Source organism: Ranitomeya variabilis, chromosome 7, assembly GCF_051348905.1.
Source record: "Ranitomeya variabilis isolate aRanVar5 chromosome 7, aRanVar5.hap1, whole genome shotgun sequence".
Taxonomy (NCBI): Eukaryota; Metazoa; Chordata; class Amphibia; order Anura; family Dendrobatidae; genus Ranitomeya; species Ranitomeya variabilis.
In genome coordinates, this window is record NC_135238.1 from 96653693 (window position 1) to 96681279 (window position 27587).

Below are 27587 nucleotides of genomic sequence, written 5' to 3' on the forward strand. Positions count from 1 at the left end.
CATTTTTTTAAGCCTGTTGTGATCAATGTGAGAGTTTGTCTCTACATACAGCTGATCTCTTGTGACTACAGCCGGTGCACGCAACGTTTCCAGATGTGGAAAACTCTAGATGCCATTGTCGGTAGCATCGGCTGCATCTAGATGGTTGCAAGAGGGAAGGAGCTCCTTCTTTAGCTTTATCAGTACCCCTGCAATGTGATCTTGGGGGCTGATGGTTGTCATGGCAATTGGATGTCAATCAGGAACCTCTAGATCTGCTAGGTAAGATGGGCCATTAGACCCTGCCATAAATTGTGTGTACATGTTTCCTGACAGTGTGCAGCTGACAGGTGTAATATGCCGCAGTGTATAAGTATTAGAACAGTGATCCATCTATTCAGTTGCCAAGCCCCTTAGCAATATTAAGTAAAAAAGAAGGAAAAAAATGTAAAAATGCTTTCTTCAATTTAAAATAAAAAGTGAGCAATAAATCAACACCTGGAACCATCCATACCATAAGTCTCTCACAATATCTTACCTGTAAGGCGAATAAAAAAAAAAAAAATGCTTTTTTTTCCTCCTACTACTAACACAAAAAAATTAATAATAAGTGATCTGAAAGTTGTTAGTCAAGACAAATTGTATCATGCAAAACTTCACCCCATCCTGCAAAAAAACAACCTCCCACAGCTCAAGTTATAGCTGTCTGAATAGAAAAAAATAAATAATAAAAAAAAAATAGTTCTCAGTTAAAAGCAAAACTAGCAAAACATTTTTTAAAAAGTGTATAAATCTGGTATTGCTGTAGTTGGACTGACCCCAAGAGTAAATGTGCATTATCGCTTATACCGTACAATGAACGACCGCACTCTCACAGGGAATATAATGCAGGTTCTTTTAAATTTATTCAATATGTTTCTGGGAGCATAACAGAATATTTTAACAAAGCGACAAGAGACGTTTCGGCTCCGCCGGAGCCTTTATCGTATTCGCTGTGAACAATAAAAAGAAAGAAAGAAAAAAACAAAAACAAAATAATCATAAGCAAATGATAAGTAAATGATAAATTCATATATCCATAAGGGTCCCCAGGGATCCAGGTCATCCTATTGGAGATAGATCACATATCAATAAGCATATACACATTTATATACAAATATATACATATATACATAGCCTGTCAAAGACTGGTATCAAATGAAGAGAGCAACTTAGAGTAACATGTTATTACCTTGTTCAGGTAGATAGAAGGTATAGGAAAAATCGGGATAAGGGTCCCGGTGATGCTGTAGGAGATTTAAAGGTACATTAGTACTGAGAAGAAAAGAACCAAGGAAGGGAGAGGGTAAAACGGAGGGATTGAAATAAAATACCCATAGTTATGTAATGCCCAGGCGTAGTAGCGCAAATAAGGATCGTAGGGGATCTGTAAAAACAGACATATAGTGTGATGGTATGGGTATACAACGAATAGGGCTGTAAGGAGAGTGCGCACATATAGCGGGGGTAAAATATACCTGGTTAAGTAGCGTGGATAGCGGCGCTCCCGTGCCTAGCTGCGGTGGTGACTAAAGCTAGGCACGGCAGCGCCGCTATCCACGCTACTTAACCAGGTATATTTTACCCCCGCTATATGTGCGCACTCTCCTTACAGCCCTATTCGTTGTATACCCATGCATCACACTATATGTCTGTTTTTACAGATCCCCTACGATCCTTATTTGCGCTACTACGCCTGGGCATTACATAACTATGGGTATTTTATTTCAATCCCTCCGTTTTACCCTCTCCCTTCCTTGGTTCTTTTCTTCTCAGTACTAAAGTACCTTTAAATCTCCTACAGCATCACCGGGACCCTTATCCCGATTTTTCCTATACCTTCTATCTGTATTGCACATAGAATCCCCTTAAAACTTAGGTTTTAATAATATCAGAATAAAACCCTGACCCAAAACAAACCTTGGTTCAATAACCAACAATAAAATACCACCAATAGGTAACCTGTTGAGGTGCTACAATAAAACCTACTGCTCACCACTGCCTAGCTGTGGAGGTTGGCACCCTAAGAATCGATTATTTGGCGCCCCCACTCAGACGTAGGCTGTCCCTAGCTTCCCTATCAAATCCCTAGCAATATAGGTGGGAAAACAAAATAGTGGAGAGCAGTGGTGAAAAAAAGTGGAACAAACGACCCCAACATGAATTAGCAAACACCCCCACTTAGGATATTGATAATCAGTAAATAATACAGCACCTCGCTCAATAGCGACCCATGTCACAGCAAACAATTAGGTCCAACCATAACCATCTCAGTCCCCTGTCTGTCCTGGATAAACATTGATAGCATATACAGACACAATAGGGACCGGAATAGCAGACCAAGATATGATGCTAAATAATGAGAGGAGATCACTTAGCGTGTGCTGACGTCACCCCGACGCGTTTCCCCGTTTACACTGTTCATCAGGAGGAGATAGTGTGGTGACCGATGTTGCCTCATGCCATGGAGCTGAATAGCATAAGCCGGCGGTGGTAATCAGCGGGTATAAATAGATAACATCAAATCCGCGCGCCTTCATAGGCCCCGCCCCCAAGAAGATACAGCGGGATCACATCTGGGTCATGATGGCGTTCAAAATCCCAATTTAACATCAAAAATAGATGCCACAAACATTATTTGCATTCCAAGGTTATACCAAATTCAAGAAAAAGATACAAATAAGGGTTCTCCAAGCCAAAGGCTGTTAGTTACCTGCCCGATGTCATCACTTCCGGGTCCTAGAGACGCTGCGGCGCGTACATCTCTCCCTATCTGGCTAATGCGCACCAATCAGTCCACCCTAGCCTGGAACGCAAGCAGAAGGCAATCTGGTGGGGGTGTTTGCTAATTCATGTTGGGGTCGTTTGTTCCACTTTTTTTCACCACTGCTCTCCACTATTTTGTTTTCCCACCTATATTGCTAGGGATTCGATAGGGAAGCTAGGGACAGCCTACGTCTGAGTGGGGGCGCCAAATAATCGATTCTTAGGGTGCCAACCTCCACAGCTAGGCAGTGGTGAGCAGTAGGTTTTATTGTAGCACCTCAACAGGTTACCTATTGGTGGTATTTTATTGTTGGTTATTGAACCAAGGTTTGTTTTGGGTCAGGGTTTTATTCTGATATTATTAAAAGCTAAGTTTTAAGGGGATTCTATGTGCAATACTGGTCTTCAATAATCCCCGTTATAATTGTTTTGATTTTTCTGAATTAGTCCTAAGGATATGGCGAGTTTTCTTTCGGTACCAATCAACACTGATTTGTGGGTACAGGACGCCAATCAGGTTTTTTCCACCAATACTTTACCCTCTGAAAGCCCAGAGAACCCCTCATTAAAAACACTCTTTAAAGAACTATATTGGGGATATAAGGAGAATATAAAATCGTGGTGGGAGGTAAAAGGTTTGGAAAATTACATAAAAAACCAAATTGTCCCTAAGGGACTACGCATTAATATACAGCCCTCACCACGTACAGCTAATCCCCTACTGCTGACAGCGTGGACAAAAGAATCCGTGGAGTCCTCTATTCGCTTCATGCAACTCTTATTAAAAGAGGAACAGAGGCTTTTCGAGGACTCCACAAAGAAACTCAATAATCTTATTGAGAAGGTACAAAAATTCAAATCTGACCCGGAATTTATAAAACGAGAAAACACACTACAAACATCTGTAGAGAAATTTCAAACAAATCTAAAGGAGCGTAAGCATAATCAGTTTTTACGGGATCTTACTGAGTTTAAAGAGAACCGGGCATACGACTATCAGCCAAGGGTGAATTCTGAAGTGTCGTCATCAGATATTGACACCTCGGATACGGAACGTACAGAGGGTTTTTCAGGCTATCGTGGGAGAGGGAAGTATACGAAAGGTAAATGGCGGACATCAAAAAACTATCACAGACAGAGGGGCACTGGAAGAGGGAGCCAGTCAGAATTAAGTATGACTGGGCCACAATCATTTTCATCCTCACAATCTTTTTTGGAACGAGGCCTGCTGACAACAGGATACGACCTACGGAAAAGGCACCTGTGAGTCAGGGACAGATTATAAATTTATCATCATATGCTCTATCTGGTGATGAGTATTCTGTCCTACAGAAGGGCCTAAACTTTGTACCGACTGGGGCGTTCAACTGTTTCCAATGGGTTAAAGATGTTAATTTATTTGGTAGAAACCTGAAATGGAAATTGTTCTTCCAGAAATATGACTCTGAACAGTGTAAGAAATTGGGACTATCAGAGGAAGATATGGAGGGTGTACGAACATTAACTGACCTCTTGAGAGAGAATGAACAGGAAAGAGGGAAGGGTCCTTTCACAGATCTAAAAAATAAAAGCACCAGGATGCCACCCTTAAATGACACCACGAGTGTAGACATCTTTATTCAACTTGTTGAAAATGATTTATGTAAAATACCACGCATTAATCAGCATGGATGTGCAAATCTCTCTGAGGAAGAGAGCAGAGCTCTAGAAAATTTGGAAAAGAACAGAGACGTTGTTATCAAGGCGTCTGACAAGGGTGGTAACCTGGTGCTTATGGACCAACATATTTATTTGAATATGTGTCATCAGCTGCTAGATGATGCAGATACCTACGAGGTTCTGGATCATGACCCTACCATGAGCTATAGCCATGAACTAATGGATATTTTGGACAGGGCTAAAGAGGAGAATTTGTTATCCCTTAATGAATGGAAATTTTTGACACCGAACAACCCAGTGAGGCCTACTTTCTACGCCCTACCGAAGGTGCACAAGGGTCTGTCCCCTTTAAAAGGGCGCCCAATTGTATCCGGTATTGACTCAGCTACACAGAACAGTGGGATCTATTTAGATAAGATACTAAGACCCTTCGTTATATCCTTACCTTCCTATGTCCGCGACACGTCGCATCTATTGAGCCAGCTGGAAGGTATCACGGTTGAATCTGGTACTCTGCTTGTATCAATAGATGTGGAGGCTCTCTATAGCAGCATCCCCCACGCCTGTGGGATGGAGGCCATAACCTACTATCTACAAACAAGAGCGATTGAATGTCGTGAACATAATTTGTTCATAGAGGAACTCTTGCAATTTTGTCTTACCCGAAATTACTTCCTCTTTGACGGTAAGTACTTCCACCAGCTCAGGGGTACTGCGATGGGGAGCCCTTGTGCCCCCTCGTATGCTAATATCTTCCTGGGCTGGTGGGAGGAAACCGTCATTTTTGGAGAGGGGGAAGTGTGGTGGAGCCCGTACATTAGCCTCTGGGCCAGATACATAGATGATATCCTTGTGCTGTGGTCTGGCCCAGAGGTTGAGCTCCAGAGATTTGTGGAGACAATCAATGTGAACAACATTGGTCTCCATTTTACCTACGAACACCACGACAGGAGTATTAATTTCCTTGATTTGACCATTTCGAAGGAACTAGATGGTAGCATCAGCACTTGCACCTACCGTAAACCGACTTCTACAAACAGTTTGTTGAGATGGACTAGCCACCATCCGGTTCCCCTCAAGAGGGGGATACCAAAGGGGCAATTCATGAGAATTAGAAGAAACTGCACGGATGAGATAACATACAAGAGACAGGCCAAAGATCTATACCAACGTTTTAGGGCAAGAGATTATCCCCGTGAGGTTTTGGATGGCCCCTTTAACGAGACTTTGAGGATGGATAGGCAGTCCCTGTTGAGGCCTAAAGATAACGCCAGTCGAGTGAAGGAGGAGACGGTTAGGCTCATTGGAACCTTTGACGGGCAGTCAGAGAGGGTTTACCAGGTTCTCAAAAAACACTGGGGGATCCTACTGGCGGATCCAGCTTTAAGGAAATACCTACCACTGAAACCGAGTGTGACATATAGGAAGGGCAGATCAATAGGGGATCGCCTGGTGCACAGTTTATACCAGAGACCACCCAAACCAGGGACATGGCTGGACAGAAAACCTTTGGGTTTCTTTAGGTGTGGAAACTGTACTAAATGTGAAGTCATGTCTCAAGGGAAGGTTTTCCGAAGTGCATCTAACGATAGAATATTTTCCTTGAGGGACTTCGGAAATTGCAAATCCACCGGTGTGATTTACAAAGCTACCTGTACATGTCCTTTGGATTATATAGGGAAGACTCTGAGGGAATTGAGAGTCAGGGTTGGCGAGCACCTGGGGGATATCAGGCACAAACGGGATACCCCAGTTTCTCGTCATATGAATGACTCCCATGGTGGTAATATTCGGCAAATCTCTTTTAGTATGATCGAACTGGTGAGACCTCAAATTAGGGGAGGCGATCTTGACAAAATTTTATTAAGGAGAGAGACTGAGTGGATATACAGGATGCAATCAATGTCCCCGAAGGGGCTGAATGAGTGTCTGTCCTATACCTGTTTCATCTGAATATCATGGTGGATACCTTTATTTGACTGCCTGTCACGCATGAAACTATAATGGAAGATTGTGACATGTACCGTAATAATCCCCTATCCTGGTATGCTTTAGCATGCTTCCGATTGTAGGGAATTAATTATTTATCTAATATTATTATTCATACTCACATTTATTGCTACCCAATTTACCTTTGGGCGTTTAATTATCCCAATGTTCTGTATGTTCAGAACTATAGTCAATACATTTCTATTGCTGGCTTGTTCATTGGTCTTTGCCAGATTTAGTTATATCACATTGTTTATTAATACTCTAAGTCTATCTTCATACTCTATTATTAGCTGTTAGCTACTATTTCAAAATGTCCTTGAATTTAATATGGCTCTTTGTACGCTGGATGACATATACCGATGAGGGTATCGCTCCACCGGCAATGGGGCACGCCCCTCCTCTCTCCCCCCTCCTGCTACTCCTCCCCTTCATTACTACGCAAGCTCTCTCTGGAGCGCAGATTGCCTTCTGTTTGCGTTCCAGGCTAGGGTGGACTGATTGGTGCGCATTAGCCAGATAGGGAGAGATGTACGCGCCGCAGCGTCTCTAGGACCCGGAAGTGATGACATCGGGCAGGTAACTAACAGCCTTTGGCTTGGAGAACCCTTATTTGTATCTTTTTCTTGAATTTGGTATAACCTTGGAATGCAAATAATGTTTGTGGCATCTATTTTTGATGTTAAATTGGGATTTTGAACGCCATCATGACCCGGATGTGATCCCGCTGTATCTTCTTGGGGGCGGGGCCTATGAAGGCGCGCGGATTTGATGTTATCTATTTATACCCGCTGATTACCACCGCCGGCTTATGCTATTCATCTCCATGGCATGAGGCAACATCGGTCACCACACTATCTCCTCCTGATGAACCGTGTAAACGGGGAAACGCGTCGGGGTGACGTCAGCACACGCTAAGTGATCTCCTCTCATTATTTAGCATCATATCTTGGTCTGCTATTCCGGTCCCTATTGTGTCTGTATATGCTATCAATGTTTATCCAGGACAGACGGGACTGAGATGGTTATGGTTGGACCTAATTGTTTGCTGTGACATGGGTCGCTATTGAGCGAGGTGCTGTATTATTTACTGATTATCAATATCCTAAGTGGGGGTGTTTGCTAATTCATGTTGGGGTCGTTTGTTCCACTTTTTTTCACCACTGCTCTCCACTATTTTGTTTTCCCACCTATATTGCTAGGGATTCGATAGGGAAGCTAGGGACAGCCTACGTCTGAGTGGGGGCGCCAAATAATCGATTCTTAGGGTGCCAACCTCCACAGCTAGGCAGTGGTGAGCAGTAGGTTTTATTGTAGCACCTCAACAGGTTACCTATTGGTGGTATTTTATTGTTGGTTATTGAACCAAGGTTTGTTTTGGGTCAGGGTTTTATTCTGATATTATTAAAAGCTAAGTTTTAAGGGGATTCTATGTGCAATACTGGTCTTCAATAATCCCCGTTATAATTGTTTTGATTTTTCTATACCTTCTATCTACCTGAACAAGGTAATAACATGTTACTCTAAGTTGCTCTCTTCATTTGATAGCAGTCTTTGACAGGCTATGTATATATGTATAAATTTGTATATAAATGTGTATATGCTTATTGATATGTGATCTATCTCCAATAGGATGACCTGGATCCCTGGGGACCCTTATGGATATATGAATTTATCATTTACTTATCATTTGCTTATGATTATTTTGTTTTTGTATTTTTCTCTCTTTCTTTTTTTGTTTATTGTTCACAGCGAATATGATAAAGGCTCCGGCGGAGCCGAAACGTCTCTTGTCGCTTTGTTAAAATATTCTGTTATGCTCCCAGAAACATATTGAATAAATTTAAAAGAACCTGCATTATATTCCCTGTGAGAGTGCGGTGAATGTATATTTAACTATTTACGTGACCTTCTGGTCCGTTACACCTGCACCCCAAACTTTTGACAGAGTGCACGCTATATATCTATTACTAATTGTACAATGAACGACAACGTTTTTGTCCGTATTGCCTCCTGAAAATCAGAATAAGACTTGGTTTACTTTTATCCTTTATCCTATGATCATTAGTTAAATGGGAACTATGCTTTAAACAAACTGCTTAAATCATTAGTACATGCGAATATACAGAACTTAATAATATAGCTTATCAGAAAAATAAGCTTCCTTCCTCACTTATAAGAAACTTCGTCCTCTGCCACCTGGACTCGCCATCCTTTCTGGAAAAAAAAATCTAGCTCATATCTATTTTGCTAAGACAAGGTGGGCTGCCAACTATTACTGTGTCATGTAAAAGCCCATTGTACTCTATGGGGAGGGGTGAAGGGAGAGGAATGAGGAGTAAAGCGAGGAAACAAGCAGAGGGAGACACAGAAAGACAATACTGAATTTTCTACCAAGTCTTTTACCGCCAGTGCTGGGCTCATATTCATGGCGAAAATGTTGGCATCCTTGAAATTGTTCCAGAAAATTAAAGATTTCTACTAGAAAATTAATGCAAATACACAAGTTTTGTCATACATAAGTTTATTTTCTGTGTGTGTGTTGGAACAACAAAAAAAAAAAAGAAAAGGGCAAATTGGACATAATTTCACACAAAGCCCCCAAAAGGGCCGGATTAAATTGTTGGCACCTTTCAAAAATTGTGGGTAAACAAATTAGTTTCAAGCATGTCATGCTTGTTCTAACTCACCTGTGGCAAGTAACAGTGTGCGCAATATGAATATCACACCTGAAATCAGATAAAAAGGGGAAAAGTTGCCTCAGTCTTTGCATTGTGTGCCTGCTTGTGCCACACTAAGCATAGGGAGCAGAAATAGGAGAAAAGAACTGTCTCATGACTTGACAACCAAAATTGTTGTTAACGATTAACAATCTCAAGGTACAAGTCCATCTCCAGAGATCTTGATGTCCCTTTGTCTAGGGTGCGCAACATAATCAAGACGTTTACAACCCATGGCACTATAGCTAATCTCCGTGGATGTGGACAGCAGACAAAAAGTGATGAAAGGTTGCAGCGCAGTATAGTCAGGATGGTGGATAAGCATCCCCAATCAAGTTCCAAAGACATTCAGGCTGTTTTTTGGGCTCAGGGTGCATCTTTATTGACCCAAACCATCCGTCAACATTTGAATTAAATGAAACTCTGGCAGGAGACACAGAGACATAAAAAGAAGAGTTTATCGTTCTAGTGTTTACTGAAAATGGAAAGAGGCCTACAAAGAAAAGAACAGATATGTAGAAAAAGAAAATGGAGTGTATATGTTTCAAACACATGAGATAATGAATGCTTATCCTTCACTTTGACACAATGGAACACTTTTATTGAATACAGGTGCTACTTGGAACTTGCATCAGGGTATTAATTTCTTTCCCACCATTGATACTTGCATAGAGATATGTATGATATTGATCTATTATGATGGATGGGTTTCACTTTTGTCTGTCTGTTTGCACTTCCTTTTAACATGTTTTAGAATTGTTTGTTAATCAGTAAAGATTTTCTAACTTGTTTGAAATATATAAACTCCATTTTCTCCTTTTTCTATGTTACCTTGGAGTGGTTTCCACGTTTGTGAGCAGCTACATGTGTGTGGTGTTTCTTGTCACAACTATGGGGCTATATAAATAATCATAACTAATTATGAGACTGCTTTTGTCTATTAATGAAAAGAACACAGTACCTACAGTCAACTATGGTGAGGTTAAAAGATGTTTTTGGGGTTGTCATGCAGCCTTTGGCACTCGGTACCTTGACTGTGTGAATTTTTCTGTTTTTTGTGTTGTTCCAACACACACACAGGAAATAAACATATGTATAACAAAACATGTATAATTGCAATCATTTTCTTGGAGAAATACATACTTTTCTGGAACAATTTCAAGGGTGCCAACACTTTCAGCCATGACTGTATACACCAATCACTGCTTCTGCCAGATTCTGGTTTCATGCTCTTTGTTCATTTTAGCACACAATCTGTGTGGAGTGCAGTGTAAAAATGAGATCATAGTAGCTAGTCTGCAAACCAGCTTAAAATGGATTGCAAACTAAGAGGTAGTGTCTGCAGAGGAGAAAGCTGATGAAAATGCAGCATAGTCATATAATAGCCAGAAAATAGTATTATTCCTTCAGCAGCATACGCAGGACAGGTTATTCAGAAAATTTCTGAGAAATGACAATTATCTTGGTGTTTTGGTGGGTCTTGTATTTAGCTTAATGCTGTTATGCACTTTTTAAATGCTGTTAGTGGTGATTTCCGCCACATGGATTATTTGTATTAATTCACTTAATAAACTATATAATTATTCAGAGTGCATTTTCCTTTACCTTCTCTTCAGAGCATTGCTGTGTGCTAAAACAGTAGTTTCCGACCACATATGAGGTATTAATGCATTTGGGAGAAATTGTGTAACTTATTTTGTAGTCCATTTTCACTTTTTAACCCTTGTGAAAATAAAAAATGAGATTGAGATTAAAGCAACATTTTAGGGAAAAAAATTATTTTTCATATATTTTTTTCATCCACTAATGGGTGTTATGGTTCTCAATGGCAAGAGAACATAGCCCAGCAAACATAAGAACTAGCTCTTGGAAGGATGGAAACTAAACTGACCATGAACTAAACCTGCCGCACAACTAACAGTAGCCGGGTAGCGTAGCCTGCGTTTTATCCCTAGACGCCCAGCGCCGGCCGGAGGACTAACTAATCCTGGCAGAGGAAAATATAGTCCTGGCTCACCTCTAGAGAAATTTCCCCGAAAGGCAGACAGAGGCCCCCACAAATATTGGCGGTGATTTTAGATGAAATGACAAACGTAGTATGAAAATAGGTTTAGCAAAATTGAGGTCCGCTTACTAGATAGCAGGAAGACAGAAAGGGCACTTTCATGGTCAGCTGAAAACCCTATCAAAACATCATCCTGAAATTACTTTAAGACTCTAGTATTAACTCATAACATCAGAGTGGCAATTTCAGATCACAAGAGCTTTCCAGACACAGAAATGAAACTACAGCTGTGAACTGGAACAAAATGCAAAAACAAACAAGGACTAAAGTCCAACTTAGCTGGGAGTTGTCTAGCAGCAGGAACATGCACAGAAAGGCTTCTGATTACAATGTTGACCGGCATGGAAGTGACAGAGGAGCAAGGCTAAATAGCGACTCCCACATCCTGATGGAAACAGGTGAACAGAGAGGATGATGCACACCAGTTCAATTCCACCAGTGGCCACCGGGGGAGCCCAAAATCCAATTTCACAACAGTACCCCCCCCTCAAGGAGGGGGCACCGAACCCTCACCAGAACCACCAGGGCGATCAGGATGAGCCCTATGAAAGGCACGGACCAAATCGGAGGCATGAACATCAGAGGCAGTCACCCAAGAATTATCCTCCTGACCGTATCCCTTCCATTTGACCAGATACTGGAGTTTCCGTCTGGAAACACGGGAGTCCAAGATTTTTTCCACAACGTACTCCAACTCGCCCTCAACCAACACCGGAGCAGGAGGCTCAACGGAAGGCACAACCGGTACCTCATACCTGCGCAATAATGACCGATGAAAAACATTATGAATAGAAAAAGATGCAGGGAGGTCCAAACGGAAGGACACAGGGTTAAGAATCTCCAATATCTTGTACGGGCCGATGAACCAAGGCTTAACCCCTTAATCCCGTATGACGTACTATCCCGTCAAGGTGACCTGGGACTTAATTCCCGGTGACGGGATAGTACGTCATACGCGATCGGCCGCGCTCACGGGGGGAGCGCGGCCGATCGCGGCCGGGTGTCGGCTGCATATCGCAGCTGACATCCGGCACTATGTGCCAGGAGCGGTCACGGACCGCCCCCGGCACATTAACCCCCGGCACACCGCGATCAAACATGATCGCGGTGTACCGGCGGTACAGGGAAGCATCGCGCAGGGAGGGGGCTCCCTGCGGGCTTCCCTGAGACGATCGGTACAAGGTGATGTACTCACCTCGTACCGAACGTCTTCTCCCTGCAGGCCCCGGATCCAAAATGGCCGAGGGGCTGTATCCGGGTCCTGCAGGGAGCACTTCCGGGTCGGAGCAGGCTGCAGATGAAAGCTGCAGCCAGCTCCGATGAAAGTATGATCACGGATCTGATAGAGTGCTGTGCACACTATCAGATCTGCGATCTGTGATGTCCCCCCCTGGGACAAAGTAAAAAAGTAAAAAAAAAAATTTCCACATGTGTAAAAAAAAAAAAAAAAAAATTCCTAAATAAATAATAATAAAAAAAAAAATATTATTCCCATAAATACATTTCTTTATCTAAAAAAAACAAACAAAAACAATAAAAGTACACATATTTAGTATCGCCGCGTCCGTAACGACCCAACCTATAAAACTGGCCCACTAGTTAACCCCTTCAGTAAACACCGTAAGAGAAAAAAAAAAAAAACGAGGCAAAAAACAACGCTTTATTACCATACCGCCGGACAAAAAGTGGAATAACACGCGATCAAAAAGACGGATATAAATAACCATGTTACCGCTGAAAACGTCATCTTGTCCCGCAAAAAACGAGCCGCCATACAGGATCATCAGCAAAAAAATAAAAAAGTTATAGTCCTCAGAATAAAGCGATGCCAAAATAATTATTTTTTCTATAAAATAGTTTTTATCGTATAAAAGCGTCAAAACATAAAAAAATGATATAAATGAGGTATCGCTGTAATCGTACTGACCCGACGAATAAAACTGCTTTATCAATTTTACCAAGCGCAGAACGGTATAAACGCCTCCCCCAAAAGAAATTCATGAATAGCTGGTTTTTGGTTATTCTGCCTCACAAAAATCGGAATAAAAAGTGATAAAAAATGGTCACGTGTCCGAAAATGTTACCAATAAAAACGTCAACTCGTCCCGCAAAAAACAAGACCTCACATGACTCTGTGGACCAAAATGTGGAAAAATTATAGGTCTCAAAATGTGGAGACGCAAAAACTTTTTTGCTATAAAAAGCGTCTTTTAGTCTGGTTTCACACTTGCGTTTTTATCTGCATGCGTTTTTTAAAAAAACCGCATGTGTGAAAAAATGCATGTAAACGCGGTAAAACGCATGCGTTTTTATAGAAAAACACAAGAAAACAAGAAAAAAACAAAAAACCCTAACCCTACCCCTAACCCTACCCCAACCTGAAATACGTGGCACTGAAATACGTGGCACTGAAATATACGTTTATATACGTATATAAGTGCCACGATATTTCAGTGGCCACGTATTTAAGTGCCACGTATTTAAGTGCCACGTATTTAAGTGCCACGTATTTAAGTGCCACGTATTTAAGTGCCACGTATTTAAGTGCCACGTATTTAAGTGCCACGTATTTACGTGCCACGTATTTACCAGTGCCTGAAATACGTGGCACTGAAATACGTGGCACTGAAATATCGTGGCACTGAAGTATTTACGTGCCACGTATTTTTCAGTGCCTGAAATACGTGGCACTGAAATACGTGGCACTGAAATACGTGGCACTGAAATATCGTGGCACTGAAATATCGTGGCACTGAAATACGTGGCACTGAAATACGTGGCTCTTAAATACGTGGCTCTTAAATACGTGGCTCTTAAATACGTGGCTCTTAAATACGTGGCACTTATATACGTGGCACTTATATACGTGGCACTTATATACGTGGCACTTATATACGTGGCACTTATATACGTGGCACTTATGACTGTCAGAAAATGTTCAGTAAACGGTTAGGGGTGAGGTTAGGGGTAGGGTTTCAGGTAGAATTGGGGAGTTTCCACTGTTCAGGCACATCAGGGGCTCTCCAAACGCGACATGGCGTCCAATCTCAATTCCAGCCAATTCTGCGTTGAAAAAGTAAAACAGTGCTCCTTCCCTTCCGAGCTCTCCCGTGCGTCCAAAAAGGGGTTTACCCCAACATATGGGGTATCAGCGTACTAGGGACAAATTGAACAACAACTTCTGGGGTCCAAGTTCTCTTGTTATCCTTGGGAAAATAAAAATTTGGGGGGCTAAAAATCATTTTTGTGGGAAAAAAAATATGTTTTATTTTCACGGCTCTGCGTTGTAAACTGTAGTGAAACACTTGGGGGTTCAAAGTTCTCACAACACATCTAGATAAGTTCCTTGGGAGGTCTAGTTTCCAATATGGGGTCACTTGTGGGGGGTTTGTACTATTTGGGTACATCAGGGGCTCTGCAAATGCAACGTGACGCCTGCAGACCAATCCATTTAAGTCTGCATTCCAAATGGCGCTCCTTCCCTTCCGAGCTCTGTCATGCGCCCAAACAGTGCTTCCCCCCCACATAGGGGGTATCAGCGTACTCAGGACAAATTGGACAACAACTTTTAGGGTCCAATTTATCCTGATACCCTTGTGAAAATACAAAACTGGGGGCTAAAAAATCATTTTTGTGAAAAAGAAAAATAATTTTTATTTTCACGGCTCTGCGTTATAAACTGTAGTGAAACACTTGGGGGTTCAAAGTTCTCACAACACATCTAGATAAGTTCCTTGGGGGGTCTAGTTTCCAATATGGGGTCACTTGTGGGGGGTTTGTACTGTTTGGGTACATCAGGGGCTCTGCAAATGCAACGTGATGCCTGCAGACCAATCCATTTAAGTCTGCATTCCAAATGGCGCTCCTTCCCTTCCGAGCTCTGTCATGCGCCCAAACAGTGGTTCCCCCCCACATAGGGGGTATCAGCGTACTCAGGACAAATTGGACAACAACTTTTAGGGTCCAATTTATCCTGATACCCTTGTGAAAATACAAAACTGGGGGCTAAATTTCATTTTTGTGAAAAAAAAAAATAATTTTTATTTTCACGGCTCTGCGTTATAAACTGTAGTGAAACACTTGGGGGTTCAAAGCTCTCAAAACACATCTAGATAAGTTCCTTAGGGGGTCTACTTTCCAAAATGGTGTCACTTGTGGGGTTTTTTAATGTTTAGGCACATCAGGGGCTCTCCAAATGCAACATGGCATCCCATCTTAATTCCAGTCAATTTTGCATTGAAAAGTCAAATAGCGCTCCTTCCCTTCCGAGCTCTGCTATGCACCCAAACAGTGGTTTACCCCCACATATGGGGTATCGTCGTACTCAGGACAAATTGCACAACAACTTTTGTGGTCTAATTTCTTCTCTTACCCTTGGGGAAATAAAAAAATGGGGGTGAAAAGATCATTTTTGTGAAAAAATATGATTTTTTATTTTTACGGCTCTGCATTATAAACTTCTGTGAAGCACTTGTTGGGTCAAAGTGCTCAACACACATCTAGATAAGTTCCTTAAGGGGTCTACTTTCCAAAATGGTGTCACTCGTGAGGGGTTTCAATGTTTAGGCACATTAGGGGCTCTCCAAACGCAACATGGCGTCCCATCTCAATTCCAGTCAATTTTGCATTGAAAAGTCAAATGGCGCTCCTTCCCTTCTGAGCTCTGCCCTGCGCCCAAACAATGGTTTACACCCACATATGGGGTATCAGTGTACTCAGGACAAACTGCACAACAATTTTTGGGGTCCAATTTCTTCTCTTACCCTTGGGAAAATAAAAAATTGGGGGTGAAAAGATCATTTTTGTGAAAAAATATGATTTTTTATTTTTACGGCTCTGCATTATAAACTTCTGTGAAGCACTTGTTGGGTCAAAGTGCTCAACACACATCTAGATAAGTTCCTTAAGGGGTCTACTTTCCAAAATGGTGTCACTCGTGGGGGGTTTCAATGTTTAGGCACATTAGGGGCTCTCCAAACGCAACATGGCGTCCCATCTCAATTCCAGTCAATTTTGCATTGAAAAGTCAAATGGCGCTCCTTCCCTTCTGAGCTCTGCCCTGCGCCCAAACAATGGTTTACACCCACATATGGGGTATCAGTGTACTCAGGACAAACTGCACAACAATTTTTGGGGTCCAATTTCTTCTCTTACCCTTGGGAAAATAAAAAATTGGGGGTGAAAAGATCATTTTTGTGAAAAAATATGATTTTTTATTTTTACGGCTCTGCATTATAAACTTCTGTAAAGCACTTGTTGGGTCAAAGTGCTCACCACACATCTAGATAAGTTCCTTAGGGGGTCTACTTTCCAAAATGGTGTCACTTGTTAGGGGTTTCAATGTTTAGGCACATCAAGGGCTCTCTAAATGCAACATGGCGTCCCATCTCAATTCCAGTCAATTTTGCATTGAAAAGTCAAATGGCGCTCCTTCCCTTCCGAGCTCTGCCCTGCACCCAAACAATGGTTTACACCCACATATGGGGTATCAGCGTACTCAGGACAAATTGTACAACAACTTTTGGGGTCTATTTTCTCCTGTTACCCTTGGTAAAATAAAACAAATTGGAGCTGAAATAAATTTTGTGTGAAAAAAAGTTAAATGTTCATTTTTATTTAAACATTCCAAAAATTCCTGTGAAACACCTGAAGGGTTAATAAACTTCTTGAAAGTGGTTTTGAGTACCTTGAGGGGTGCAGTTTTTAGAATGGTGTCACACTTGGGTATTTTCTATCATATAGACCCGTCAAAATGACTTCAAATGAGATGTGGTCCCTAAAAAAAAATGGTGTTGTAAAAATGAGAAATTGCTGGTCAACTTTTAACCCTTATAACTCCGTCACAAAAAAAAAATTTGGTTCCAAAATTGTGCTGATGTAAAGTAGACATGTGGGAAATGTTATTTATTAAGCATTTTGTGTGACATATGTCTGTGATTTAAGGGCATAAAAATTCAAAGTTGGAAAATTGCGAAATTTTCAAAATTTTCGCCAAATATTCGTTTTTTTCACAAATAAACGCAAGTTATATCGAAGAAATTTTACCACTAACATGAAGTACAATATGTCACAAGAAAACAATGTCAGAATCGCCAAGATCCGTTGAAGCGTTCCAGAGTTATAACCTCATAAAGGGACAGTGGTCAGAATTGTAAAAATTGGCCCGGTCATTAACGTGCAAACCACCCTCGGGGCTTAAGGGGTTAAACTTGGGAGAAGAAACCCTCATAGGGACAAAACGAGAAGACAACCACACCAAGTCCCCAACACAAAGCCGAGGACCAACCCGACGCCGGCGGTTGGCAAAAAGCTGAGTCTTCTCCTGGGACAACTTCAAATTGTCCACTACCTGCCCCCAAATCTGATGCAACCTCTCCACCACAGCATCCACTCCAGGACAATCCGAAGATTCCACCTGACCAGAAGAAAATCGAGGATGAAACCCTGAATTACAGAAAAAGGGAGATACCAAGGTGGCAGAGCTGGCCCGATTATTGAGGGCAAACTCCGCTAAAGGCAAAAAAGCAACCCAATCATCCTGATCTGCAGACACAAAACACCTCAAATATGTCTCCAAGGTCTGATTCGTCCGCTCGGTCTGGCCATTAGTCTGAGGATGGAAAGCAGACGAGAAAGACAAATCTATGCCCATCCTAGCACAGAATGCTCGCCAAAATCTAGACACTAATTGGGTACCTCTGTCAGAAACGATATTCTCCGGAATACCATGCAAACGGACCACATTTTGAAAAAACAGAGGAACCAACTCGGAAGAAGAAGGCAACTTAGGCAGGGGAACCAAATGGACCATCTTAGAGAAACGATCACACACCACCCAGATGACAGACATCTTCTGAGAAACAGGAAGATCCGAAATAAAATCCATCGAGATGTGCGTCCAGGGCCTCTTCGGGATAGGCAAGGGCAACAACAATCCACTAGCCCGAGAACAACAAGGCTTGGCCCGAGCACAAACGTCACAAGACTGCACGAAGCCTCGCACATCTCGAGACAGGGAAGGCCACCAGAAGGACCTTGCCACCAAATCCCTGGTACCAAAGATTCCAGGATGACCTGCCAACGCAGAAGAATGAACCTCAGAAATGACTTTACTGGTCCAATCATCAGGAACAAACAGTCTACCAGGTGGGCAACGATCAGGTCTATCCGCCTGAAACTCCTGCAAGGCCCGCCGCAGGTCTGGAGAAACGGCAGACAATATCACTCCATCCCTAAGGATACCTGTAGGTTCAGAATTACCAGGGGAGTCAGGCTCAAAACTCCTACAAAGGGCATCCGCCTTAACATTCTTAGAACCCGGCAGGTAGGACACCACAAAATTAAACCGAGAGAAAAACAACGACCAGCGCGCCTGTCTAGGATTCAGGCGTCTGGCGGACTCAAGATAAATTAGATTTTTGTGGTCAGTCAATACCACCACCTGATGTCTAGCCCCCTCAAGCCAATGACGCCACTCCTCAAAAGCCCACTTCATGGCCAAAAGCTCCCGATTCCCAACATCATAATTCCGCTCGGCGGGCGAAAATTTACGCGAGAAAAAAGCACAAGGTCTCATCACGGAGCAATCGGAACTTCTCTGCGACAAAACCGCCCCAGCTCCGATTTCAGAAGCGTCGACCTCAACCTGAAAAGGAAGAGCAACATCAGGCTGACGCAACACAGGGGCGGAAGAAAAGCGGCGCTTAAGCTCCCGAAAGGCCTCCACAGCAGCAGGGGACCAATCAGCAACATCAGCACCCTTCTTAGTCAAATCAGTCAATGGTTTAACAACATCAGAAAAAACAGCAATAAATCGACGATAAAAGTTAGCAAAGCCCAAAAATTTCTGAAGACTCTTAAGAGAAGAGGGTTGCGTCCAATCACAAATAGCCTGAACCTTGACAGGATCCATCTCGATGGAAGAGGGGGAAAAAATATATCCCAAAAAGGAAATCTTTTGAACCCCAAAAACGCACTTAGAACCCTTCACACACAAGGAATTAGACCGCAAAACCTGAAAAACCCTCCTGACCTGCTGGACATGAGAGTCCCAGTCATCCGAAAAAATCAAAATATCATCCAGATACACAATCATAAATTTATCCAAATAATCACGGAAAATGTCATGCATAAAGGACTGAAAGACTGAAGGGGCATTTGAAAGACCAAAAGGCATCACCAAATACTCAAAGTGGCCCTCGGGCGTATTAAATGCGGTTTTCCACTCATCCCCCTGCTTAATTCGCACCAAATTATACGCCCCACGGAGATCTATCTTAGAGAACCACTTGGCCCCCTTTATGCGAGCAAACAAATCAGTCAGCAGTGGCAACGGATATTGATATTTAACCGTGATCTTATTCAAAAGCCGATAATCAATGCACGGCCTCAAAGAGCCATCTTTCTTAGACACAAAGAAAAAACCGGCTCCTAAGGGAGATGACGAAGGACGAATATGTCCCTTTTCCAAGGACTCCTTTATATATTCTCGCATAGCAGCATGTTCCGGCACAGACAGATTAAATAAACGACCCTTAGGGTATTTACTACCCGGAATCAAATCTATGGCACAATCGCACTCCCGGTGCGGAGGTAATGAACCAAGCTTAGGTTCTTCAAAAACGTCACGATATTCAGTCAAGAATTCAGGAATCTCAGAGGGAATAGATGATGAAATGGAAACCACAGGTACGTCCCCATGCGTCCCCTTACATCCCCAGCTTAACACAGACATAGCTTTCCAGTCAAGGACTGGGTTATGAGATTGCAGCCATGGCAATCCAAGCACCAACACATCATGTAGGTTATACAGCACAAGAAAGCGAATAATCTCCTGGTGATCCGGATTAATTCGCATAGTTACTTGTGTCCAGTATTGTGGTTTATTGCTAGCCAATGGAGTGGAGTCAATCCCCTTCAGGGGTATAGGAGTTTCAAGAGGCTCCAAATCATACCCACAGCGTTTGGCAAAGGACCAATCCATAAGACTCAAAGCGGCGCCAGAGTCGACATAGGCATCCGCGGTAATAGATGATAAAGAACAAATCAGGGTCACAGATAGAATAAACTTAGACTGTAAAGTGCCAATTGAAACAGACTTATCAAGCTTCTTAGTACGCTTAGAGCATGCTGATATAACATGAGTTGAATCACCGCAATAGAAGCACAACCCATTTTTTCGTCTAAAATTCTGCCGTTCACTTCTGGACAGAATTCTATCACATTGCATATTCTCTGGCGTCTTCTCAGTAGACACCGCCAAATGGTGCACAGGTTTGCGCTCCCGCAGACGCCTATCGATCTGGATAGCCATTGTCATGGACTCATTCAGACCCGCAGGCACAGGGAACCCCACCATAACATCCTTAATGGCATCAGAGAGACCCTCTCTGAAATTCGCCGCCAGGGCGCACTCATTCCACTGAGTAAGCACAGCCCATTTACGGAATTTCTGGCAGTATATTTCAGCTTCGTCTTGCCCCTGAGATAGGGACATCAAGGCCTTTTCCGCCTGAAGTTCTAACTGAGGTTCCTCATAAAGCAACCCCAAGGCCAGAAAAAACGCATCCACATTGAGCAACGCAGGATCCCCTGGAGCCAATGCAAAAGCCCAATCCTGAGGGTCGCCCCGGAGCAAGGAAATCACAATCCTGACCTGCTGAGCAGGATCTCCAGCAAAGCGAGATTTCAGGGACAAAAACAACTTGCAGTTATTTTTGAAATTTTGAAAGCAAGATCTATTCCCCGAGAAAAATTCAGGCAAAGGAATTCTAGGTTCAGATATAGGAACATGAACAACAAAATCTTGTAAATTTTGAACTTTCGTGGTGAGATTATTCAAACCTGCAGCTAAACTCTGAATATCCATTTTAAACAGGTGAACACAGAGCCATTCCAGGATTAGAAGGAGAGAGAGAGAGAAAGGCTGCAATATAGGCAGACTTGCAAGAGATTCAATTACAAGCACACTCAGAACTGAAGGGAAAAAAAAATATATATATCTTCAGCAGACTTCTCTTTTCTCTCCTTTCTCTGTCAATTAATTTAACCCTTTTGGGGCCGGTCAAACTGTTATGGTTCTCAATGGCAAGAGAACATAGCCCAGCAAACATAAGAACTAGCTCTTGGAAGGATGGAAACTAAACTGACCATGAACTAAACCTGCCGCACAACTAACAGTAGCCGGGTAGCGTAGCCTGCGTTTTATCCCTAGACGCCCAGCGCCGGCCGGAGGACTAACTAATCCTGGCAGAGGAAAATATAGTCCTGGCTCACCTCTAGAGAAATTTCCCCGAAAGGCAGACAGAGGCCCCCACAAATATTGGCGGTGATTTTAGATGAAATGACAAACATAGTATGAAAATAGGTTTAGCAAAATTGAGGTCCGCTTACTAGATAGCAGGAAGACAGAAAGGGCACTTTCATGGTCAGCTGAAAACCCTATCAAAACATCATCCTGAAATTACTTTAAGACTCTAGTATTAACTCATAACATCAGAGTGGCAATTTCAGATCACAAGAGCTTTCCAGACACAGAAACGAAACTACAGCTGTGAACTGGAACAAAATGCAAAAACAAACAAGGACTAAAGTCCAACTTAGCTGGGAGTTGTCTAGCAGCAGGAACATGCACAGAAAGGCTTCTGATTACAATGTTGACCGGCATGGAAGTGACAGAGGAGCAAGGCTAAATAGCGACTCCCACATCCTGATGGAAACAGGTGAACAGAGAGGATGATGCACACCAGTTCAATTCCACCAGTGGCCACCGGGGGAGCCCAAAATCCAATTTCACAACAATGGGTTAACAAACTTCTTGAATGCTGTTTTGAATTCTTTGACTGGTAAATTTTAAAATCGGGTCGTGTTTTGGAATTTGGTAACATACGAGTGATTGCGCGCTGTGATTGCGAACCACGCAATGGGGTGTAACCACGTAGCAGACTGGAGTATGTGCAGACTAACAGCAAACATAAATACCTTGTGTATCTCTCCTGTCACTCCTACCTTGTGTATGAAAAAGCTTTGTAGTTAATGCTGTTCAGGTAGCGCTATCCGATAGCGCTATCCATGAAGAAAGTGAACGGGTAGAGCTATCCCATAGCCCTATTCCTAAAGGAAATGAACGGATAAAGCTATCCGATAGCGCTATTCCTCAATGTTCCTGAGCGTAAGCTATTTCACATGGATGAGCGCACTTGGGATCTGCCCCCAAGGCCCTGCCCATGCCCAATGTTTGGTCCGTAGACCGCGGCTAGGAGTTAGTCCCGCTTTTGTGTTCAAAAATTTTTGGCTTTTACAATTGTTAAAAAGCTTAATAAAAGACTTCTTTGTACACACAGTTGACAATAAACCATTTGTCAAAGTTAGGAATAAGTTTACCTTGCTTCTGTGTCTCAAATATTTTGACCCTTATTTGTTGGCTTTTCCTTCCCCTGGAGAAAGCCACATGTAACTGCCCATGTGAAAACACTGGGAAAGGCAAATAAATTCCTACAATATCCAAGGACTTGTCCTGAGATTTATTGATGGTCATTGCAAAAGCCAACATGACAGGAAACTGATGCCGTCACATCTGGACTGGCAAGTTTTTATCTTTGGAAATTAGGTCAATTCTTGGAATAAGAAATGTCTGACCCTTTGCTTTTCCATTTAAAACAACAGCATGAATAATGTTTGCTTTTAAGCTTTTCACATAAAGCCTTGTGCCATTACAAAGGCCACGCTTTCTGTTAAGATTACGCAGGAGCATAATTACAGCTCCTGGTTTCAGCTTTAGTTCATGAGGAGGCATCCCAGTGTGATTCAAAGAGTTAAGAAACTCTACAGGGTAATCTGTGAGAATCATACCCTCCTCTTCTGCAATTGTGTCGATGGAGCGATATGTTGTGTTCACCTTGAACTTGACTAAGAATTTTGTCTTTCACGGCGTGAACGTCATCATTCAGTGGCGTAAGAATTGCTTTATTGCAATTGCTTCTACTGTTGCATTGGTAATCTCAATTGAGTCGCCAAAAATGGCTGTAATTAAATCATCCTTTTAAATAAAAGAATTCGGGATTTCAATTGTCTTCTGGTAGACCTTATACATTTGACGACTCTCCATTGCCAAGTTTCAGTAACCATGAGTTGTACTTAACTTCGTCCTGACACGTTCTCATATTGGCAAATGTACTTGAGTAATAAATAGGGGTTGTATGCCCCAATACCCATGTATTGTTGATTTCTCGCGTTTCTTGTCTGGTTTTCCCAGTTTTGCGTCGACGGTACTGTGGGTAACCATCAACATTGGGGTTTGTCTCTGTATTAAATTCCTTTGGGAATTTTTTTGCGCATTGACCATCTGTCATGGATATTGCACCAGGTTGATCTTCGCCACATGGGCCATGAATCATGTGGTTCATCACTGCCTCATGCAGTTTTGGATTTGGTGTCTCATTTGGGATTTCAGCAGAGACAATTTGTTAATTATTTCTTTGTCCCTTGGTTTATCTTCCTCTCCGAGGATGTGAGCGTGTGGTAGTCCACACTTTTGAAATTCTATTACATGCACATAGGCAATTACACGGCCAAAAATGATTTTTTTCAAAATCACGTTAAGCACGGCTTGGAGTTTGATTTTAAATACTCATGCAACCAAATCTGGTCTGAACTCTGACCTTTGCCATGGTTCTAAGCGTTCAGTAGTTTCTTTCCACTTTGGGTTACAGATCATCGTAACAAAAAGATCTGGCTTTCCAAATTTTCGGACAATTGTCATGGTGTCTTGGTAATTTTGCTGCATCCAAAGACATACAGATAGGAAATTTAGATTGTGAGCCCCATCGGGGACAGCGATGATAATGTCTGTAAAGTGCTAAGGAATATGTTAGCGCTATATAAAAATAAAGATTATTATTATTTATTATTATAGCTCTTGGGCTTCCAATGAAAGTGGACGGTAAAATTACTGGTGTCCCAGCTTTTAGCCCTTGGTGTAGCGCAGCATTATAGATGTGATCCATAACGCCAGCATAACTGTCGACGCGTAATACCTTTTAATTTTGTTTTATATATTCGATCCTGTCGGACTTAATTTTGACGTAACTGTCAACAATAAATTGTTGCGTCAACTTCCCAGCATTTACAAAAGGGATTGAACTCGTCACGTATGGCAAGCCTGTATGCAATAGTACTGCAACAGGGTGATTTTTTTTCTTGTTGATCTTGATCCACTGGTATGGATGGTAGATGAATGTCACCAATTTCTTGATGTTGCACACTTAGGGCTATTGGAGTTTATTGTACATCCACTGTCCCCATATGGGAATCGAAGTGGATATGTCACTGCATCACATTTAAACAGTTTGGTTTTCACTTTTGAGGTGAATTCTGATGTCCCTATTAAATGGGGGTTCACCCATTGCATTTTGATAAATTATAGCTACTTCATTGCACTTTGATGCATTGTAGCGCCTCTGGTCATCATTGTAGTAATTTATAATTGACATTGTTATTTCGAGTGGGTTAATTGCTTTCATTTTCTATCCAAGAGATCATTGCAGTGCTGGGAGGCACTTTTTATTTGCTTGACTTCTTGTACTTAATGCTTCTTCACTGTCCAAAATATAAATCTGGGCAATCTTGGGAGTACTACCCACAGCGGGATGCAATTGGGCAGTTCTGTGGTAAATATGTCCATTAATTCGAAAGCAGTGTGGACCATGCCCAGGAGGTGGCGCTACTTGTGCTCCCATTGATGCCAAAGCAAGTGAGCTATTGTATTGCCTTATATTAGTGTTATGACCCCAATGGCAGAGGGTCTCAGGAATCAATACCAAGTCTGCAAACACAAAAAACCAGCTCATAGGGCAGTGGTAACTGGGCTGACCATATATCTAATCCTAGCACCACAAATAGAAGTAGCCGGGGAACGTGCCTACGTTGGTTCTAGACGTCTCGCGCCAGCCGGAGAACTAACTAACCCTAGAAGGGAAAAGAAAGACCTTTCTTGCCTCCAGAGAAAAGACCCCAAAAGTTGGATACAAGCCCCCAACAAATAATAATGGTGAGGTAAGAGGAAAAGACAAACATAAGAATGAGCTAGGTATTTAGCAAAGAGAGGCCCACTAGCTAATAGCAGAATATAGTAAGATGACTTATATGGTCAGCAAAAACCCTATTAAAATATCCACGCTGGATATTCAAGAACCCCCGAACCGTCTAACGGCCGGGGGGAGAACACCAGCCCCCTAGAGCTTCCAGCAAGGTCAGAAATCACATTTAGTACAAGCTGGACAAAAATAGTAGCAAAGCAAGTAACTCAAAAAAACAAAGAAGCAAGACTTAGCTTAATTTTGCAAGAGCCAGGACCAGCAGACAGGAGCAACAGAAGGATCTGATTACAACGATGCCAGGCACTGGACTAAGGATCCAGGAAGTTAATATAGCGACACCCCTGGACTAACGACCCAGGTGAGTGCCAAACAGAAAAAAGACAATCCCAGAGTCATACCACTAGTGACCACAAGAGGGAGCCAAAAAGTCTAATTCACAACATATTAGCCATAAAGTTATTGGAGAGCTGATGCTCTCCTTTCATCAACTTGACTAATTGATCATCCATACGAATGGGACGTAATTGGATGCTCCCTCTCTTGCAGCAGGAAGGGAATGTTTTGTCCTGCGCCATTTCGTCTTTGAAATTTTTAGATTGGCAGACCTGACATTGAAATGTCAGTTCGCCAGCATAGTGCTCGTCAATACGTGTCTCATCAATTTGATTGAGAAGTCCTCTAGCGGCAAATGTAACTTGCGGTCGTCAAGTGGCTCTTGCATTTTGTACACGTATTCTATCTTGTTCTCTTTTTTGAGAAATATGTGTATCACTTTGTGCATTGCGTGTTGCTCGTTGTCGTGCAGCATTAGATGCTCTACGTGATTCAGTTACTTCATTCGTTTCTCTTGCTCTCGCCGCCCTCTGTCGGGCTGCATTAGCAGTTCTTCAACAATTTCGTTCGTCTTCTGTTTCATTAAGACCCAGGTTACGCATCCTTATGCGATTCGCTTCTCTACGTGCAGCAGCGCTGTCAATTTGATCCATCTTTGCTATGTTACCTCAGTGTTGCCTGAGTGTTGCCTCACACTGTTGCCTCACAGGCTAACGTTCAAAAAAGGCTTATGTCTTAACTCGCCACCAGGGAGAGCTCCTCTCCTTAGGTATCCATGGTTACGCCCAGGCAGTAAGCTGCTAGTGGTAGTAACTATGGATACCTAAGTTACTGTTCCGCTGTGGATGACTCATTGTGCACAGACACACGGACATGTCCAAATTAGGTATATTTATAGAACATGGTGGCTTGAAAAGTGAAGAAGGCCCCTAAAAAGAATTTCATTTTTTTTCCCAACATAACCTTTTTTTTCTGAAATATGAATCCATTTTACATTCTGGATTTTGTGTGGTATAATACGATTTAAGGTCATGAAAGTTCAAAGTTCATAATTTGCTAATTTTTATACTTTTTTGGCAAATGTCAGATATTTTCAGAAATAAACATAAATAATTTACACCTAATTTTACCATTAGCATAAGGTGTAATGTGTCACAAAAAAGGTCTCAGAATCGCTGGGATCGGATGAAGCATTCCAAAGAGACACTTGTCAGGTTTGAAAAATCTGTCGAGGTTAGTAACATGATAACTGCTTGCAGTGGGGATAGGCTAATATAACAACTGGCTAAATAAAAAATGCTGTTAAAATATCATTAAAAGTGGTGCGTTACAATCCAGCCTTAGGTGGTATAAACATGAAATTTTGTTTTTTTGTTTTGTTTCCTTTATTTTTATTTTAGCTCTTAGAATATGAGCCTAAATCTGAGGATCAAGTTCCTTTGCTTTTGAAGATGAAGAGGAGTAACCTTGCTCTTGGCAAAGCTATTGAAAGTGGAGACACTGACCTTGGTAAGTTATTTTGTGGAATATAGGTAGAAGAAATTGTGCAATCCTCACCCTGCCATCTCATGAAATTGAACATTTCTACAGTTTTCTTCTCCATTTTGTAACACGTAGAGGAGAATTTAGTTAAGCGACTTGCATCTATTTTCTGGTGGGAAAAAAAGTAGAAAATTATATAATGTGTATTTTGCACAAAAAATTTGTTTGGACTTAGCATGTTGAATTGTAAAAACTCTGATCTTAAATAAATGGTCATAATATGTTGGCTATAGAATACGGTTTTATTTTGAACATTTGTTCTAATTAAAGAGAACCAATCACCAGTCCGTAGCAATAGTTGAGTCCAAACTTTTGAGAGCGGGTTGACACAATCCTCCATGTTATGAAAGCACGAGATCTGGTGGGGTATTATATCATCTCAAGTTTTTAACTAAATCA

The 27587-nt window shown here is 42.0% G+C and overlaps 1 protein-coding gene and 1 long non-coding RNA gene across 3 annotated transcripts in view; one reads left to right on the plus strand and one right to left on the minus strand.

The window, feature by feature from the left end:
* The window catches only part of VPS16 (VPS16 core subunit of CORVET and HOPS complexes), a 508307-nt gene that overhangs the window by 320618 nt on the left and 160102 nt on the right, over positions 1–27587 (plus strand). For both annotated transcript variants that reach the window (XM_077275596.1, XM_077275595.1), the window contains exon 17: positions 27047–27155. In XM_077275596.1, coding sequence (XP_077131711.1) covers positions 27047–27155 — 109 coding nt within the window. The remainder of the gene's footprint in view (positions 1–27046; positions 27156–27587) is intronic.
* On the minus strand, positions 972–27374 carry LOC143786321 (uncharacterized). The gene is made up of 3 exons (XR_013218258.1): positions 27204–27374; positions 1211–1265; positions 972–1085 (listed from the first exon to the last, which is right to left on the minus strand). It is a non-coding gene; the product is annotated as an uncharacterized LOC143786321 (long non-coding RNA).